The sequence below is a fragment of the Pezoporus flaviventris genome, unplaced genomic scaffold (assembly GCF_033815535.1).
Source record: "Pezoporus flaviventris isolate CSIRO_AGI_PZ_B2104156 unplaced genomic scaffold, CSIRO_AGI_Pfla_v1 ptg000001l, whole genome shotgun sequence".
Taxonomy (NCBI): Eukaryota; Metazoa; Chordata; class Aves; order Psittaciformes; family Psittacidae; genus Pezoporus; species Pezoporus flaviventris.
In genome coordinates, this window is record NW_026892549.1 from 45762322 (window position 1) to 45778873 (window position 16552).

The 16552-nt window shown below is 35.0% G+C and overlaps 1 protein-coding gene across 1 annotated transcript in view; it reads left to right on the forward strand.

Annotated features, from left to right (window-relative positions):
- Positions 1-16552, forward strand: part of ADAM23 (ADAM metallopeptidase domain 23) — a 70583-nt gene that overhangs the window by 15203 nt on the left and 38828 nt on the right. The window contains exons 4-9 of the mRNA XM_061455637.1: positions 8756-8819; positions 11818-11900; positions 12622-12685; positions 14284-14347; positions 14852-14925; positions 15817-15882. Coding sequence (XP_061311621.1) covers positions 8756-8819; positions 11818-11900; positions 12622-12685; positions 14284-14347; positions 14852-14925; positions 15817-15882 — 415 coding nt within the window. The remainder of the gene's footprint in view (positions 1-8755; positions 8820-11817; positions 11901-12621; positions 12686-14283; positions 14348-14851; positions 14926-15816; positions 15883-16552) is intronic.

Sequence of the window (16552 nt, forward strand, 5' to 3'; positions counted from 1 at the left end):
ATTGAGCTAGTAGATGCTATTGGCCAAAATAATCCATTTGCATGTGGAATACATTCAAGGGTATTCTGGATTTTGAATACATGTTGAATACCTACTTTTGTCAGTTACTGTAAGGTGAGTTAATGTCACCTACTCTGTGTATTCTGGTTTTGTGTCTGCCTTTTTTAGGAAAGCTCTTTGAGTATATAAAGCTAAAATAAAGATGGTTGTTGCTTACAAACAGGCTCTAGATTTAAGTTTTCTTTACCTTGATTGGAATCGCTGTCTTTGCCTGCCTTCTATGTTCCAGCTGCTCTGTTTTGTTTTTTTTTTTTCACACCAAGCTTTAGAACGGGGGGTAAGGAAAATTGGATATTCACTGGCATTAATAGCTGTCACGATTTTGTAAAAAGAGCAGGTGGCAATCTGTAAGTTTGAGGCTTGTTAATGTAAATTTTGTACTTGATGTTTTATATCTTGCTATAGTGTGATGGCACAAACAGCTTGAAGGAAATATAAGCAAATCAAACCTCTTGAATCCAGTGTGCAAGGCAAGTCAAATGTAAGATTTCTATGAAGTTTGAACGGGTAATGAACTTTTCAGTTGCACAAGGTCTACAGGTGTTAAAACTGCTGAAATACAATGTGTTATCCTAAAGGTTGGCAGCTTTTTCTGACAAGACCAGGGAAAAAGGTTAGAGAGTTAATGCTTTTGGTACAAAAATGAAAGATTATGTGGTACTAGTGGGCTAATAATCCTGTTCGAAAAATTAGGGATTTTTTTAATAATTCAGCTATGATTATCTGTCCAAACTTGATAAATTCCCTATGCAATAAGTAACATGTAACATTGTCTTAAAGCCCTGTTTATATGAAAAGCCTTTTAAAGTGTTAATGAATTTCAGTAAATTCATATTTTTGTCCTCAAACAATACTTTGAATTCATTGGTGGTAACAATGTAGTCGAGTAGTCAGTGATATTAGTAGACTGAAACAATTTCTTATTTTTTGTTTATGTATTACATACACAAATGTCTGTCAGGTGCTAACAAATTACCTTTTTCACCAACAGTTAAAAGGCTTGTAAGTTGTCCTTCTATGGAAGGACAAGTGTTTCTGCATGTAGCTCTTATGTCCTGTTTAAAGATAGCAGTCTTTATGTTCCAGTGTAATATTAAAACACGGGAGAGCAATACTACCAAAAGCACTGAATTAAAAATGCCTACTTGTTGTTTTTTTTTAGTGATGAGGTAAGTTGGCTATATTGCCTGGCAGTTTTCAGCACCAGTCTCTAAATAAAGGAGTCTCCTCTAGCACTGGAGCATGCTATAGCTTTCCCCTGTTGGGACTGTGGTGGCTGAGGTAGATACAAGGATTGGGGAATTAGGTGCCTGAGCTGCACAGAAACAGGAGGTAAAAATCTAAGACAAGAACTTTTCTCCCTTCCTGCTGAAAACTTTCCTCAACGTTTAGGATTTTGGGGAAAATGGGGGAAATCACCAAAACCAGCGTGTACATCGCAGCTTTTTAATTTTCCCTGTAGAAGTCCACCTTTCCAGGAAAATGGATTTTTCTTTCCAAGTAAGAGATAATATGGAAAAAAAAAAATAAATCTGATCTCTTTGGCATAAACTGAAAAAAAATCCCCAAAGCTACCACTTGTGACTGTAACATGACTTAAATATTTGAGATATTGGAATATGGTGACTGTTGTGAAAAGTCAGTTTCTTATGTGAAGTGCAGCATTACCGCCACTTTATTTATCAGTTTAAAGCTCAGAATTATTGTGTAGTATTTGTGGTCTATGCTCCTGTAGGGCTGACTTTAACTTAAGAATAGCCCCGAAGGAGATTACATTCTTGGCATGGTTTAGAAAACAACAATGCAGTAACTGGTTACTTGAGAATCTATTTGATTCTTGTTTTTTCTCAAAATTATTTTTTAATGGAAATTGGAAAACTAGTCACAGTTTTCCAGAAGGAAACTTCAAATATTTTTAACATTTTCTTAAATAAAAGCTTAAATATTTAGGATGCTAAATGGAACCTGTCAGATACACAGGCTGTGTAAATTAAATATGATAATATTACTGCGGCAAGTTTAGCCTGCTTTTTAAAATTTGTTACAATGAGCTGCAAAGAACTCAGCGTTAGGATTTTACAACAGTGAGTCTGTACTCCTGTGTGTACAACAATGGGTGCGTACTGTGAGTAAGTGTGAATAAGTCTTGAGCATCTTGGCTGTAGGTAGTGGAGCTTTACTACCTCACTTACCACTCTTAGAACTGGAGGCAACCTATTAAAAGCTGTCATTTGCCTCGGTGGGCATTTTACATGCAAAAAGGCTTAGACTAGACACAGATACTAAAATATCTCCTTGTTTTTTAAGACATTAATGTGTTTAAAAAAAAATAGGTTTCTTTTGTAATTTGAAAAATTATAAAAACCTGATGGTGAAGAAGATTCTTGCTCAATTTTTCAGCTGTAAATTAGAATTCTTTTTCATCTAGTCACTAAGGTTATGATTAAAATGTGTATTTATTATATTTAATATTATAATTTGTAACATTATTTATACACTGTCTAGTTTTACTCATTCACTCTTCTAGAAGTATAGTAGTAGGCAGCACCAGTCCTGCCATTGACCTAGGACTTGTGCTCAGCTCAACGTCTCCAATAGTTCTCAGCAGTATTTCCAGCTTCTTGTAATCTGCTTCTTTCATTTGTCCTATGACTTTCCAGATCAATCCTTTTAATATTTTTTTCTTTATTGATGTAATTTTTCTTCATCTCATCACCTTCTCTTTAGCAAATATTTATAGAATAAGAAGTGTGTGTGTGTTTCTGTGTATGTTTTATAGGGGATAACTTTAAACTATAGCCATAGAGATTAATGTTGTAGTCCCTGATTTTCAAGCGCCCAAGTTTTGGATTCCTCTGTAGTAATTAAGTGATGTCCCTGTTCCTCCTGTGCAATGCATGAATAGAGATGTGCTCCATAAAATGACTATCAATATAATCACTGTCAGCAGAGCTTATTTCAAAAAGACTGTAAGAAACTCAGCATAGGCTAATTTGGTTGAAATTCCACTTTTTCTTTTTTGCGCTGATGTAAGAGCTTGTGGGACCTATGTGCCTCATGGCATCTGGGAGCTGCTGGTAAACAAAGCCCAACCCAAACCAAAATTAAACAAAACCAAATGATAGCCCCCATTCCCCAAAGCGAACAACAAACAAACCCCACCCTAAAACCTGAGAGGACATGCTGTTTGTCTTAAAATGCACACGTGTTGTGAATGCTTAGCCTTCTTGTCAGACCCCTTTCTTATGGAGTGAAAAGACTATTCTGTGCACTCCTGATCCTGGTTTTAATGAAGTATGTATCTGGCACCCTTCTGAACAGGGTTGTGAATGCCTGTCACCCGAGATGCAGCCACAGTCATTGGTTTGGTGGATCGTTAGGGACGGCAAGCTCAGGGCAAATACACATCTGACCCAATATGACAATGCTATAAAATTCTGTGTGGCAGGATAAAGATGTTTATTGCCTCCTTCCATGTAACAGCTACAGGTATCAAATACAGGAGGAAGTTTGAAAGGAGGTGCTTCTTACAGAAAAAATGGAAATGCACATCTTGTCACAGGATATTGTGCATATTAAACTATTTACAGGAGTTAAAGGATTGGAAGAACTTACAGAAATCTACTGAAGGCCATTGAAAACAATTATACTAATTGGTTTATGAAACCCTGGTCTCACAGATCCCAGGTTGCTGGGGAAACTCCCTGAAAAATTGCTACGTGTGTGTTTGCTGTCAGGCAACACAGTAAGCAGCTGTCTTAGTTGATGCATCTTTTCTTAGGTTATGTTCTTACTTCTTGCTTGCATGTAACCACTGTAATGTGGCAGTGGTTAAGGACTGTTCTCTTTCTTGTCTAGTAGATTTTTCAGCCTGTTTTTGAGGTGGTCCAGTCTTGTCAAAAGCGAAATCTTAATGCTGAAGTGAATTACTGGGATCTCGGATTCTGTTATAGTCAGGCTGAAATCTCTGCATTCAGTGCTAGTATAAAGCCTGTGCATGCTTGACAGATCAAGCATATCATCAGACTAGCTTCTAAGAGCCCATGCCACTGAGTTTAACTTGATTCAATGACAGAATTGTATCTGTCAAATGGACAAAAGCATCCAATGGGCATTCTGTTAAGTAATTCAATTAGGCTGTGTTGCTGAGACACTGGTAGTGAGCTTGAATCATTTCAGAATACTTAGTTAGTTATTGCTTGGTAATACATTAGTATAAAGATAGTCTAAGAAGTATGCAAGAAAGATAATTCAGCTGTAGTTCCATTTTCTGCAGGCTGTGTACTAGGTTCCTGGAAGCTAACTTGGTTGCCTGTATCTTTTAGTCATTTCATAGACTTTACCTACCTAAATCAATTCTTTTCATCAAGATAGTCAGACACCAGCTGAGGTAAGCCAGTGTTCACACTGCAGCTCTCCTGCTAATGGAAACAGCAGCAGTGAAATATGTGCTGGGGAAGTGGATGCAAGTTCTTCAGAAAGCATCTGCTGCTTAACAGCTGGCCTGTGTCTTCAAGGCAGCAATTACTGGGAATGACATATCCCTTTGCTGCTTATTTTGCATCTCTCAATGAAACTCATAGAAGAGCTGGTGATGCAGAACAGCTTAATAAATTTCCTAAGACAAACAAGACAGGGTGGGAGGAAGTATAGAAAAGGACACAACAGACTAAAATTTTCACAAGTTCATTCAACATGTTGCCATTTGATTTGTTCATTGTAAGGCATCATACTAATGTGTCACCAGCCTAAATATGCTCGTGGCAGAGGGGTTGGAACTAGATGATCTTAAGATCTTTTCCAACCATAACTATTCTATGTTTCTATGTCTGATGTCATCATGACTTACATAATTTTTTCGGTTAAAGCTTGCGCTGTCTCTAGTGTTCATAGTGTTGAAAATGATATTTCTTGTACTGGATGCATTTCTGCTAAATCAAAATGTGAATGCATCAAGTGAAAGGTGATAGAACACAGTCCAGTGTAGATAAAACACAAATGTATTTTCTAAAATTCATGACTGCTTTTCAGAGGTAAATTTGGGCATTCTGTAAATGATAATGAAGGAAGAAGAATTGTTTTGTAATGTGGAGACCCTACTTTATGCATGAGTTCTGTATCTCATTCTTCAGGCACTTGTAGTTCTACATGAGCTCTTAGTCTATTATAGGCCATTCTTTTTGATGCTACTTGCATAAAGCATCCCATTGCACCTACCAGTCCCAGTACAGTGCTATTCTATCTGTCTTTCATATTAGAAAAAAATGTTTGAAAGATACTTTGGTTAAGTGGGTGTTTGTTGTTGTTGGATTTTCTGTTTGTTTGTATTTTTGTTTTTCTCCTTAAATAATTTCTCCTGTCTATTGTTAATTTGTCAGCATTAATAATAGGTAAAAGTTTTGGTAGGAAAACTTGGCAGTAGTAGTTTTATGCTTATTTTTACAGCTGTTGTTGTTTCTGGAGCTTTAGCAAAATACAGAACAAATTTCCTTACTCAAATTCTGTCTTTGTCTTTGTGGCAATAGTGGAACATCTTTGTTGAATTTTCCAGTCCTAGACTACTCTCTACACTATCACATTTCAGTACTAACCATTTATAAACACAGTTTGGTTTGTACTGATTTTGGTGTGAATATAGAGAACAGGCTGAGATTAACTTTATTACATAAGCAACTGATTGCATGAACTAGCAACTTTCAATGAATTAATATCTTTCATGAATTCTTTCATGAATTAACAACTTTCCATGTTGGAAAATGTCTGCAAATGTACTGTTCCCATTCCATTCCCCAATCTTGCCCTGAATAACATGATGTTTGTCTTAGATTAACACTATATATTGAGGAATTTCTGGATGATTTGAAGTAAAGTGTTCTTTAGGATGTTTGCTGGTGTAGACAGATACTTGAAATATGAGTAATGAGTAATGAAATATGATACAAGCTACCTGGCAAAAATCAGGTACCTACCAAGGTAAGGGCATACAGTTTAAGAAGCTGTCTGACTGTTCAATGGAAAGTTCAAAATTCTTGCTGCCCTGTGGGAAATCTTAAGAGAAAAATGCCCTTGCAGTATGTTGGTGGTGATGCATGGCAAGCCTAAGAACATCATAATGATCAGAAATTAGTGTTAAATACCTTGTTAACAGTATAACATGAGAATAGGTTTGTAAAAGACAATAGCCTTGTAATAGGTTTTCTGCTCCAACTTCTAGGTGGTAGATACTGTGTTACATTTGGCAAAAGGGTGCACAAATTAAAATTGCCATTTGGAAAGTATACAATGAATCACAGGCCTCTATTTTCTTTAGAAGGAATTTGTTGGTATGGAGAATTTAATTGATGTGCCCTGTACCAAGCAGATCCCACAGGACAGTAGCATTAGAAATTCAGCAATGAGAAAAGTGGAGTCTACTGGAAAAGCCACTGTCTGCTTCATTCTTGCTTTGTACTTGTAATATATATAGGAATATTCCATCATAAGCATGTCATGTTAGTTGTCCTGTTATGCGGGACACTATTTACTATCTGAATCAGGAATCCCTTTGCAATTGTAAGTAATGAGAAGCTGAAGGAAACAGGTTACAACAAAAGGTCAACAAAAATCCAAGAAAGGAGAAATCAACTTTGGAAAGATTCTGCAAAGGGTGGGCTAAATAAATGTTGAGCAGCATTTATGTCATGTGAATGTCACGTAATCTGAGAGTTCGTTGCAAGATGGTAGACGCAGTGGGAATTCTTAAGAGATGCCAGATACACTAGTTAGTACTGCAAGTTCTGAGATCAGTTGTGTAAGATTACTAGAAGAGGGCCAAAAAAAGGAAGTATGATAGCTTAAGCTTCATTTGAAAGTAGGTAGATGAATGCTTATCCTGAAATCGGTTAAGGAAACCAGATGGTCTCTGTGAATTCAAGTTGAAGTGTCTGTAAAAAGTCTGAATCTGGTAAAGGCGCTTTCATGTTGAGTGTAGTTCCAGTGTTTATCCACTTGTGAACTTGTATCTAATCAGAATTTTCCATTTTCCTGCTTGTGTCAGTTACCTCTAGCCTTGTCTATATCATCCCATTAAGTAGCAACGACAGCAGTCCATATGCTTCATAATATGTATGAAAAAATGTGAAGAAAAGGACATTATCAACACTTTAAAGTTTAAATCCTCTGTATATGTAATCCTCTTAGAAGCTTCAAACCTTGCCACATTGAAAAAGTAAATGTTTGTATTTTAGTCAAGCATTTACACTATTTATAAAGCATTTGTATTTTCTTGCAGAGAAAATGTATAGCTTACTATGATGCAAATAAAGAAAATGATTTTATGTAACTGAATTTATTTTTAAATCTGCACTTAAAAAGATACAAATTAAATTTTACTATCAAAATTAAGGTTAAGACAAATGATGAGACTTCAGTAATTATTCATGGCTATTAGTGTTGGTTTTGCAGGCACAGAGAGCCCATAATGTGGTCTGTCAGTTCCATGAAAAAGGACTTTTAAGGGAACCACTGCTAGCTGCCTTCTGCAGGATTGTCTGATAAGTGTAGTGCCTGATAAATGTAGCATGAAGAATTGATTTTATGAGCCAATAGCCCCGGAGTTAATGTGTTACCAGGATTGCTAATAGTCTAATCTTAGTTTTAGATGCCCATTATTGTAGTTGTTGTTAGCCATGAATTCCCATCAGAGCTGTTTTGTCAGACTAGGCTTCCATAATGGTGGTGCTTTTATTCAAAGCAACTGTATTTTTATTTTGATATATGTACCACTGTCACCACTGTCAGACCCTTTAATGAATTTTTTATTTTTTTTTTTTCTGGGAGGGGTGGGGGGGTGGTGTGGGTTCAGGCTCTTAGAGACTTGAAAAATGCTGAGAAACCTGGATCACATTAAGTAAAATGCTTATCTTGCATATATGATGGGCCCATTTAATGTATTTAACTGCTTTGCTCTCCCTGAGCCTCTCTGCTGCAATCCCGATTTATAATAGGGGGAAAGGTGAATGGGGCATTAACATTATCCCAGTATATATCTGCAGGCCAGCTAATGTTATTGTAAAAAAAAAAAAAGAAATTTGAATTATAAATAATAGAGTATGGAAAATGTTTATGCGTCAGAAATTTGTCTTGCCAGGGTTAGGACAAAAAATAAAAGTGAGAAAAAAATCTGAGAAGAAAAACGGAAAGGAAGAAAAGTAGCATGGGGGGGTTTGTGTGTGTGGGTTTTCTTGTATTTGTTGGGTTTTGTGGTTTTTTTTGTGGTTTTTGGTGGGGAGAGGGTGTTTTGGTGGTGGGGGTTTTTTGTGTGTTTTTTGTTTGTTTTTGTTAGTTTGTTTTTTAACTTTACCACTTTTGGAAAAAATTGTGTACATTTTGTCAGTACCAGTTACTGGCAACAAACAAAGTTCTAAATCCATGGGAAATTTTTTTGCATATTTGAAAGGCTGATAATCTAATTACACAGCTAAAGTACAGGGAATTAGATTGCAGAATGAAATTCCCCCTTGTGTAACACTATCTGACTTGCAGTGCGCCAGCAAACCATTTACTGGATACAAGCTGCTTGATTTTTTTTTAAACTTATTTACAAGGAAAGAAAAAATGGTTTGAAAATGCTAACAAAAAAGAAAAACAATCCCACCCATAGCGGTATAAAAAATATTCAGATTTTTCTCATCTTCATTTTTCCTTTCTTTGACAGTGACTTGTTATCTTCCAATTATGTGGAAATTCACTATGAAGATGGGAAACCAAAGTTTTCAAAGGTATTGTGCTCTTAAAATGTGTCAGAATGGTCTTTCTGAGGGAACAATGCAAAAAAAAAAAAAAAAGCTAAAAAAAAGTTTTGCAAAACATAAATCCACCAGAATCCTTTATTCACATGTGCAAGGTCTCCGTGGCCTGCTCTTGTGAGGTTACTTCAGTAACAGAAGAAATGTACAAAAAAGGAAAGCTGTATGTCGGGGTGGAGGGATTGGCAGTGGTTCGTGGTGAAGATCCAGATGTTGCCAGAACAATCACATCTTGTAAAACGTAGAGGGTGGAGGGATTGGAGTCACCATCAGTATAGTCTTCATTAATTATTTACATGTCCTTAGTGCAAAGTGCAAGGGGAAAGTATAATGGTAATATAAGACATTCAAACAAACCAAGAAAATCTTGCAAGAATTACATAGTCATGAAGTGGAAAATGGAAGACTTAACTCCAGAGGCTAAGGTTTCAGTTATTACAAAACCAGCATATTGCTTGACATCCAATTAATTACATTTGTCAGACTAGCTCCCAAATTTAATTCAGTGCCATGGGCTATTGATCCAGTGACAAAGATTAAAGTTATGCAAGAAAGTTCAGCCCTGACTAAGGGAAACAGATCTGTCTCGTTTGTTGTAGTAATAAAATGAGGACTGGCAGGTTCCTAGGAAGGTTATAAACTACATTTTCAGGCAATGACTTTTTTCACATTTGGTATGAATGCTGGAATATTTGTTGTGACCTTATTACATGTGAAAGATAAATCTCTGTTTGGAGTGGAGGAAAGCCAGCATTCAAGTTACATTTATGCCTTCAGCAAGTTGACTGCTGTTTGTCCAAGAATTAGATATCTAGTTTATTATTTTGTCTTTGTTGTAGAGAGTCTCAAATAAAACAATATATTGCTGATTATGGCAAAATTAAACAAATATACAGATACAGAAATGTAATTATCGCAATATACTGTTTAGTTTTTTTCCAGTGAAGAAGAAACATAGTTTCACGTAACATAATGAGGAAGTTGTTTCATTAAGACTCGGGACTCTGCAGAATAGGCAAAAATGCTAAATGATGCAAGAAAACAATTCCCTCTGGCATCTAGACAAGCTCATGCAATTGTCAGCTGCAGCACTAGCATTGAGCACTGCGGTTGCTGAATCATGAATCTGGCTGGAAAATTATATCAGAACTTTAGACTCAGCAAATGGCCTAGCTTTGCATGCTGCAATAACTTGATCCAAACTTCCTAGGGGATGTTTTTTGAACTGATTTATTTAGAAACAATAATAGAGCTCCTGAGGTCACATTAATCTATAAAAGGCTTCACTGTAAGCTCAGAAAATATATACAGAATTTGTGTAGGAGATCAAATAAGGACTGTATCCTGCTCTTTTGCAGTATTTTATAATCCTCTTTAGGCCTGAGTAAGTAAAATATTGTTTTGTTTCCTGATGTGGATGTAAAGAAGTGCAGTCTTGATGAAAAGTGTTGTATTTTCTAGAACGGGGTAATTTATTACAAGGGTGAAAACACTGAAGAACAAACAGCAATTTCTTCAGTTGGATGACTGTCTTTTAAGAAAATTCTTGAAAAGCTGCTTGTGTGAGAGAATCACAATTTAGTTAAAAAAGCATGGCTTATGCATTCTCACTGATGGAAAAGTAAATATGTAGTGTTTACTTTCTGCATAGTACTTTGATTTTAATTATGCACGATAGTCTGTTAGGAATTTCATTCAAACCTGAATAACTCATTAAATAAGATGCAAAATGGAAATAATGCTTGCGCATGATTGAAGAAAGCATTTACGTTTTTGGTACTTACTTGAATTATGATTGCAGAAGCAATGGGTCCCATATGCTTGTTGGAATTCAAATGACATGACACCAGAATTAGGAATATTTTGATGGAGAATGGCATGTTTTTCAAACAGTGTGCAAGGCAACAACCACACTTAAGGGATTTTAATAAAACTTTTTGAGAATACTTTTTCTATTTAGTTTAGCTGGGGTTATTGTTGACAGGCATTAAAGACCACCTACTTAAATGGGGTAAATTAGTATCATTCAGTTTTCCTCCGTTTATCTTCACTGACATATAGCAGCTGAATTTCTTTTATCTAACAGCTTCTAAATTTACTGGTCTTTTTCTTTAGAAAAGTCAAAGTGCTGCTTTAGAAAGTCAATGTTTCTTGGTTTCTTTCTAAACATTCATAGTTTGAACAGTCTGTTAATGTTGCTACAAACAGTTGTAGGTAATTTACATGTTACTGGTTTTTGCATGAAAGGATGGGCCTTGTCAGAAACATGAAACATGATTGCTGACTTCCTTAGAAAAAAAAACCACAAAAATCCTGCCATTTTTTTAATAATTTGGTTTTTGCATCTGTTTGAAGTTCTCTGCAGTTAAAATGAAGAGTTGACTCCTAGCATCTTTTTGATATGTACAGTAAAAATGTGACTGTATACTTCAGTGTAGCGAAATGGGATTAACTTTCTGGCTCATTCATCAGTAGTAATATTGGTACCTACAGTCTAATGACATAATATTTTAGTTGATAAATTTTTAGTGAGACAAAATTGGTAGAATTCAGGTCTAATCCAAATACATGCCAGATGATTGAAAACCGTTATTAGTTGTAATTTTAACATACCTGAAAGGTTTCAAGAAACAGTTCAATGCTCGCGTAACCTGCATTGCATGACATTTTTACAGAATCAATTCACAGCAAGGAAATGCGTTAAAAATAACAGGAATGCTGTGACTTCAACAAAAGAATAACCCCTGTTATGCCTTGAAGACTTACGTAAGTTAGTCTTTAATGGGGACAGTTTTTATCTTAAAAGCAGTTAGGGCTAGTCATTGGTATTTCCTTTAGCAATCATTGCTTTCTCTGAAATTTTACCTAATACAAGGTGTTATGTCTTTTTTTTTTTTTTTTTTTTTGCCTTGGTTTCAAGCAACAGACATTAATCAGAGGAATTTTGTGTGTGTTTGTTTTTAAATATTAGGGTGGAGAGCATTGTTACTACCATGGAAATATCAGAGGTATCAAGGACTCCAGAGTTGCTATTTCAACTTGTAATGGACTTCAGTAAGTGCATGTTCTTATTTTTCAAACAAGGCTATTAACTAATTATTACCCTTTAATATTATCTCTTAATATGCAAAGGACTGAAACTCTATAGGCCCAAAAATTTTTGATGTATTGAAATGCCAGTACCAGCTATGCCAAGCTGCTAACATTTTTTTTTTAGTATCATTGGGATTAAAGTCTTTTGATGCTGTCTCATGAAACCTTTGAATGTTGTGAGTGCAAATAAATATTTAAGCAGATGAACTAATATGGTAAAAAAAAATTGTTCTTTAGCAGTTTACATGCTCAATACTCATGTATGATTCTGTCAGCCAATAGAAAAATTGATCTCTTTGGCAGAGTGTACAAGAAAAAATATAAGACATTAGCCCTTACTCAGGTTAGTTACTGTTAAGTGCAACTCAGCTGTTGACTGTATTCTGCATATTAATGCATGTTTTAGGACTCCTCTTTCCAAGGTCAAATCTTTATTCTTTTTGATGCTTTATCATTATGTTGCCATTACGTTCAGTGATAGTTGATTAAAGTGTGCCTGATCTCTTAAAAGAAATTCTTAGTTTTAGCCACATGTGGTAGTAATGAACATATATGGAACTTATTTTAATACTAATCAGTTTGTCAGCCATAAGTTTCCTTTTGTCTCATCAAAAATCAAATCCTGCAAGCAAATTAATTGCCATCTAATCTGAAATATCACTTCTTTTTCTCCATGTTCCAGTGGCATGTTTGAGGATAGTACTTATTTATACTTGATAGAACCAATGGATTTGACCCATAGTGCAGTAAGTTTATTTTTATCTACTTTATTTGGTTTGAGAGAATGCTCGAGGAATAGCAAATGAGTGTATTAGCATAAATCAGTAAATGAGTGACCTCTCTCATGCATTAGAATGAAAAACAAAAGTATTTTAAAACATGTGGAATTTATTTAAGGCAAGAAATGTGTAAGTATGAATTTCCTAGGATTTTATCCACTTTTCATTAATCTTTCTTTTCCTAGTTATTGTTCATCATTTAGATGTTGGGAATACTAATAAAACTGTTTCCATAGCAAATGATTATGTACTGTCAAAAAGTGTTTATCAATTTGCTCTAGTATTTGAACTAAAGGATTTAAGAATTCATAGAAGGGATCTCGGAGTCATGTATTCATCCCTCTCTAGTTGGATCACATTGCTTCTGATTTACCGTATTTTCCCCCAAGATTTAGTGAAGTAAATAATTGCATCCGGGTATCTTGCACTTTATGTTTGTTAAGTCAGTGGTCACTGTACAGATTCAGGGATGCTGATCCAGAATATTCAAATATATGACTAAGCCGGATCAGCATGCAGGCCTGCATTTATGCAAATGTCTTGCTAGCTATTTGTATTATAATATAGCTGCTCCTAAAACTTCAGCTGTTTATTTATGAAACTGATGCAGTTTCATAGGAGTAAAACCATGTAGATTTCTACCTCTTGAATGGCTCAAAGATTTGAGTGATCTTCAGTAAAATAATTCTGCAACATTGAGACACAAAATGCTTAAGGTTTGTATCCTGCTTGGTCTGTAGGATATATTCCAGATGCTGTATCACAGCTCTCAAACCTGTTTTGCTCTAGTATTTAGTGATGTATGACATACAATATAATGCTGCAGATATTATAGATACTATGTAAAACTGTCTGCTCCCCAAAAAATAAACAAAACCCAGCAAAATGTGTTCTTTTAATGTATTATATATTTCTTTCGGAAGTTCCAGAACAGTAGCATCCTACCCTTTGAAAGAAATTGCTTGTCTTGGCAGGCTCTGCAGAGGAGGTGTTACGGAAGAAAAGATAGTTGTTTTCTAGAACAGATACCAATTTGTGATAATTTGGGGCTTGTCAGACTTCTAAAGAAAATATGCATTAAAAGTCTTCTCCTTTTTAAGTGTTGTATACACCAATAAACAGGGTGAAATAATCCTCTTAAAGATAGTGCATTGATTAGTTTCTTGCATTTTGCTGCAATTAGAAAGATACATTTTTCATCATAAGTAGTAATAGTTGCTCTTCCTCTGCAGGAAGATTTCAACTGGGAATATACTCTCTAATTTGATTTATTGGAATAAGTGGTCTGTGTGCTCTAAGGCTTTTAAGGGACTTCTTTAAGTAATTTCAAAGACATCTCTGATACTTCCATTTTGTAGGCCAATAAACATTCTGAAGCAGAGAGGCTCCATGGTGTCCTCAGGATTGCAGATAGATTGCTTCACATTAATACTATGCCAAACTGGTACTATGGTTGCTTGCATTTTATGGAAAAATAATGAAAATAATAAATACTGAAAGAAGTGCCTGACTTTTCACTTGACATTATTAATTAGAAGGATATGTCATATATTTTTTCTTATCAGGAAAGTAAAAGTAGGCCACATATCATCCAAAGAACACAAGCCACCAAGCAATTGCAGGACCTTGGTATGATTTTGCTTATGTTACGAGTTTTTCAGTATTGAAAATAATCGTGTATATAACTTGAAAAATTTGAATATTAGGCTAACCGTCTATATAGAATTGCTGATTATTTAGAAAAACTTGAAGAGCAGATACTAACCTGACTTTTTTCACAATTACTGCAATGGAGTTTAGAGTTGTCAAAAAACCAGGAAAATCTGCCTGTATTTAGCTTTCTTCTGCAAATCATTTAATTATCATCAGTGATATTAATGCTATTGAAGTCATGAGATGGAAGAAAACATATATTCTAAGCCCAGGTTGCAATCTTTTTACCTCTCCTTGCATGCTTTAATTCTAAATTACTTGAGGTTTGATAAGAGGTACTTTACATTTTGTGGACTTAAAAAAAATGAACTTTTCAGTAGCAGAGGTTCTTCTAATTTTAGTGATCTAATTTTGGTTTGGACAGTGTACATAAGTAGTTTAAAATAATGCCATGAAATTCTTAAATTGTAATTTGTACAGAGACTGAATCTAGTTCTGAATGGCCCTATCTGTCTGAACTACAGTGGCTGAGGAGAAAGAGAAGAAAGAGAGCAGTGAGTAGAAGTGACCCTGAGTTAAGACCATTTATAAAGCCAAAACCAAACCCACTAATTTCCAGATTTTTAATGTTGAGAGAACATAGGCTTTAGAAAATAAATATTTTTGGTAATTTAATATTGTCTTATAATACAGTTATCAAATGATAAATAAGTATTTATAGAGTATTTGGAGAAATGTGGATAACCTTTCTGAAGTGACAGCAATACTATATATCAGCTGAATGGAAGTTAGTAGTGAAAATGAGTTTAGCATTTTGAGTGCGCTTGAGGGTAATGAATAATTTTGAATGAAATCTTGCTACTTTACAGCTGCCTGACATTATTTTCTTTTGGCTTGTTAAGTGGCATGATTAAATTAAAAATTCAAACAAGGACATGCAGAACTGGGTTATTGAGAGAAAAGAAGGGGACAGTCCTTATGATCTGCACATGCATATGTGTCAGTTAAGGGAATAATTGAGTTAAAGAAAATTAATCTGGAATTTTTCACTGAGTTGCACAATACACAGCATATTTTTTGAGGACGCAGCTATTTTTAGTAACTTCCTTCCTCATTAAATCTGTAGTCCAAGAGTTTTTAGTGTTTAAGATTTTCTCCTTTGTGAAAATAAGAGGAGGGAAGCAGTGGTGGCTTCTATGCTGAACGACAAAGAAGAGGCTGTAAATGCTCTTAATGATGTGACTCAGATTCTCAGCCAGTGTCTATCATAACTTCCTACGTTACTGGAGCTATGATTATTTACTTTAGTTGAATGTCTGACCCAGCTGTTACAGGTTTATGCACCCTGTGTAATATTTATGGGTAATCCTATTAAACCAGTTGCAGTAATTTTTTTAAACCACTACATTGTCATGATCTCTCAAAGAACTTTTTCACTCCATCAGGTATCTCGTGGTGTCTTTGAAGAAATGAAATATCTGGAGCTCATGGTAGTCAATGACCATAAAATGGTAAGTATATCAATTTAGTGGTACTCTTCCTTTTGATTATACTTTGTAGTTTGGTGTACACCCTGTGCAGCATCAGCTACTCTTGGGACAAATATTTAGTTGATCAGCAGCTGTTAACATTTGTACTGTTAGACACAGTGTAGACCATAATACCTAGTAATGTTTAATGTTAACTAAATTTTTTTTACAGCAATTATATATTCAATATACATCTGAAACACTTTGGATGAATATGGATGAATAATATACCCAACACCAACAAAGTAAAGCAACAAAATGTTTATGTCCGGAGCAAATACACTAAATATTCTAAAATTACATCCTCTCCTTAAAGTAATAAAGAGGTCAGAATTTGTAACTTTGAGTTTAGTTTTACTAACTTAAATTTTAATGCAGTAAAGCGTATAGACAAACCTATCTGATTGTTTTTCCTGGCTATTCCACACTTACAAATATGAATCATAATGAAGTGCAAGATAAGTTGGGTTTTGATTCAGAAAGTGTTTGTCATTTGATTAAAGAAAGGGACAAGAGGAGCACACTTTCTTTTCCTTTTTGTCTTGAGGGATGACTGGAAAGAAATCAGACATAAGTGGCATTAGTTATTTAAATGTTACTGCTTTCACTCATTATGCCAAGTAAGGCTATCAAAGTGTCCATGTGTTAGTTA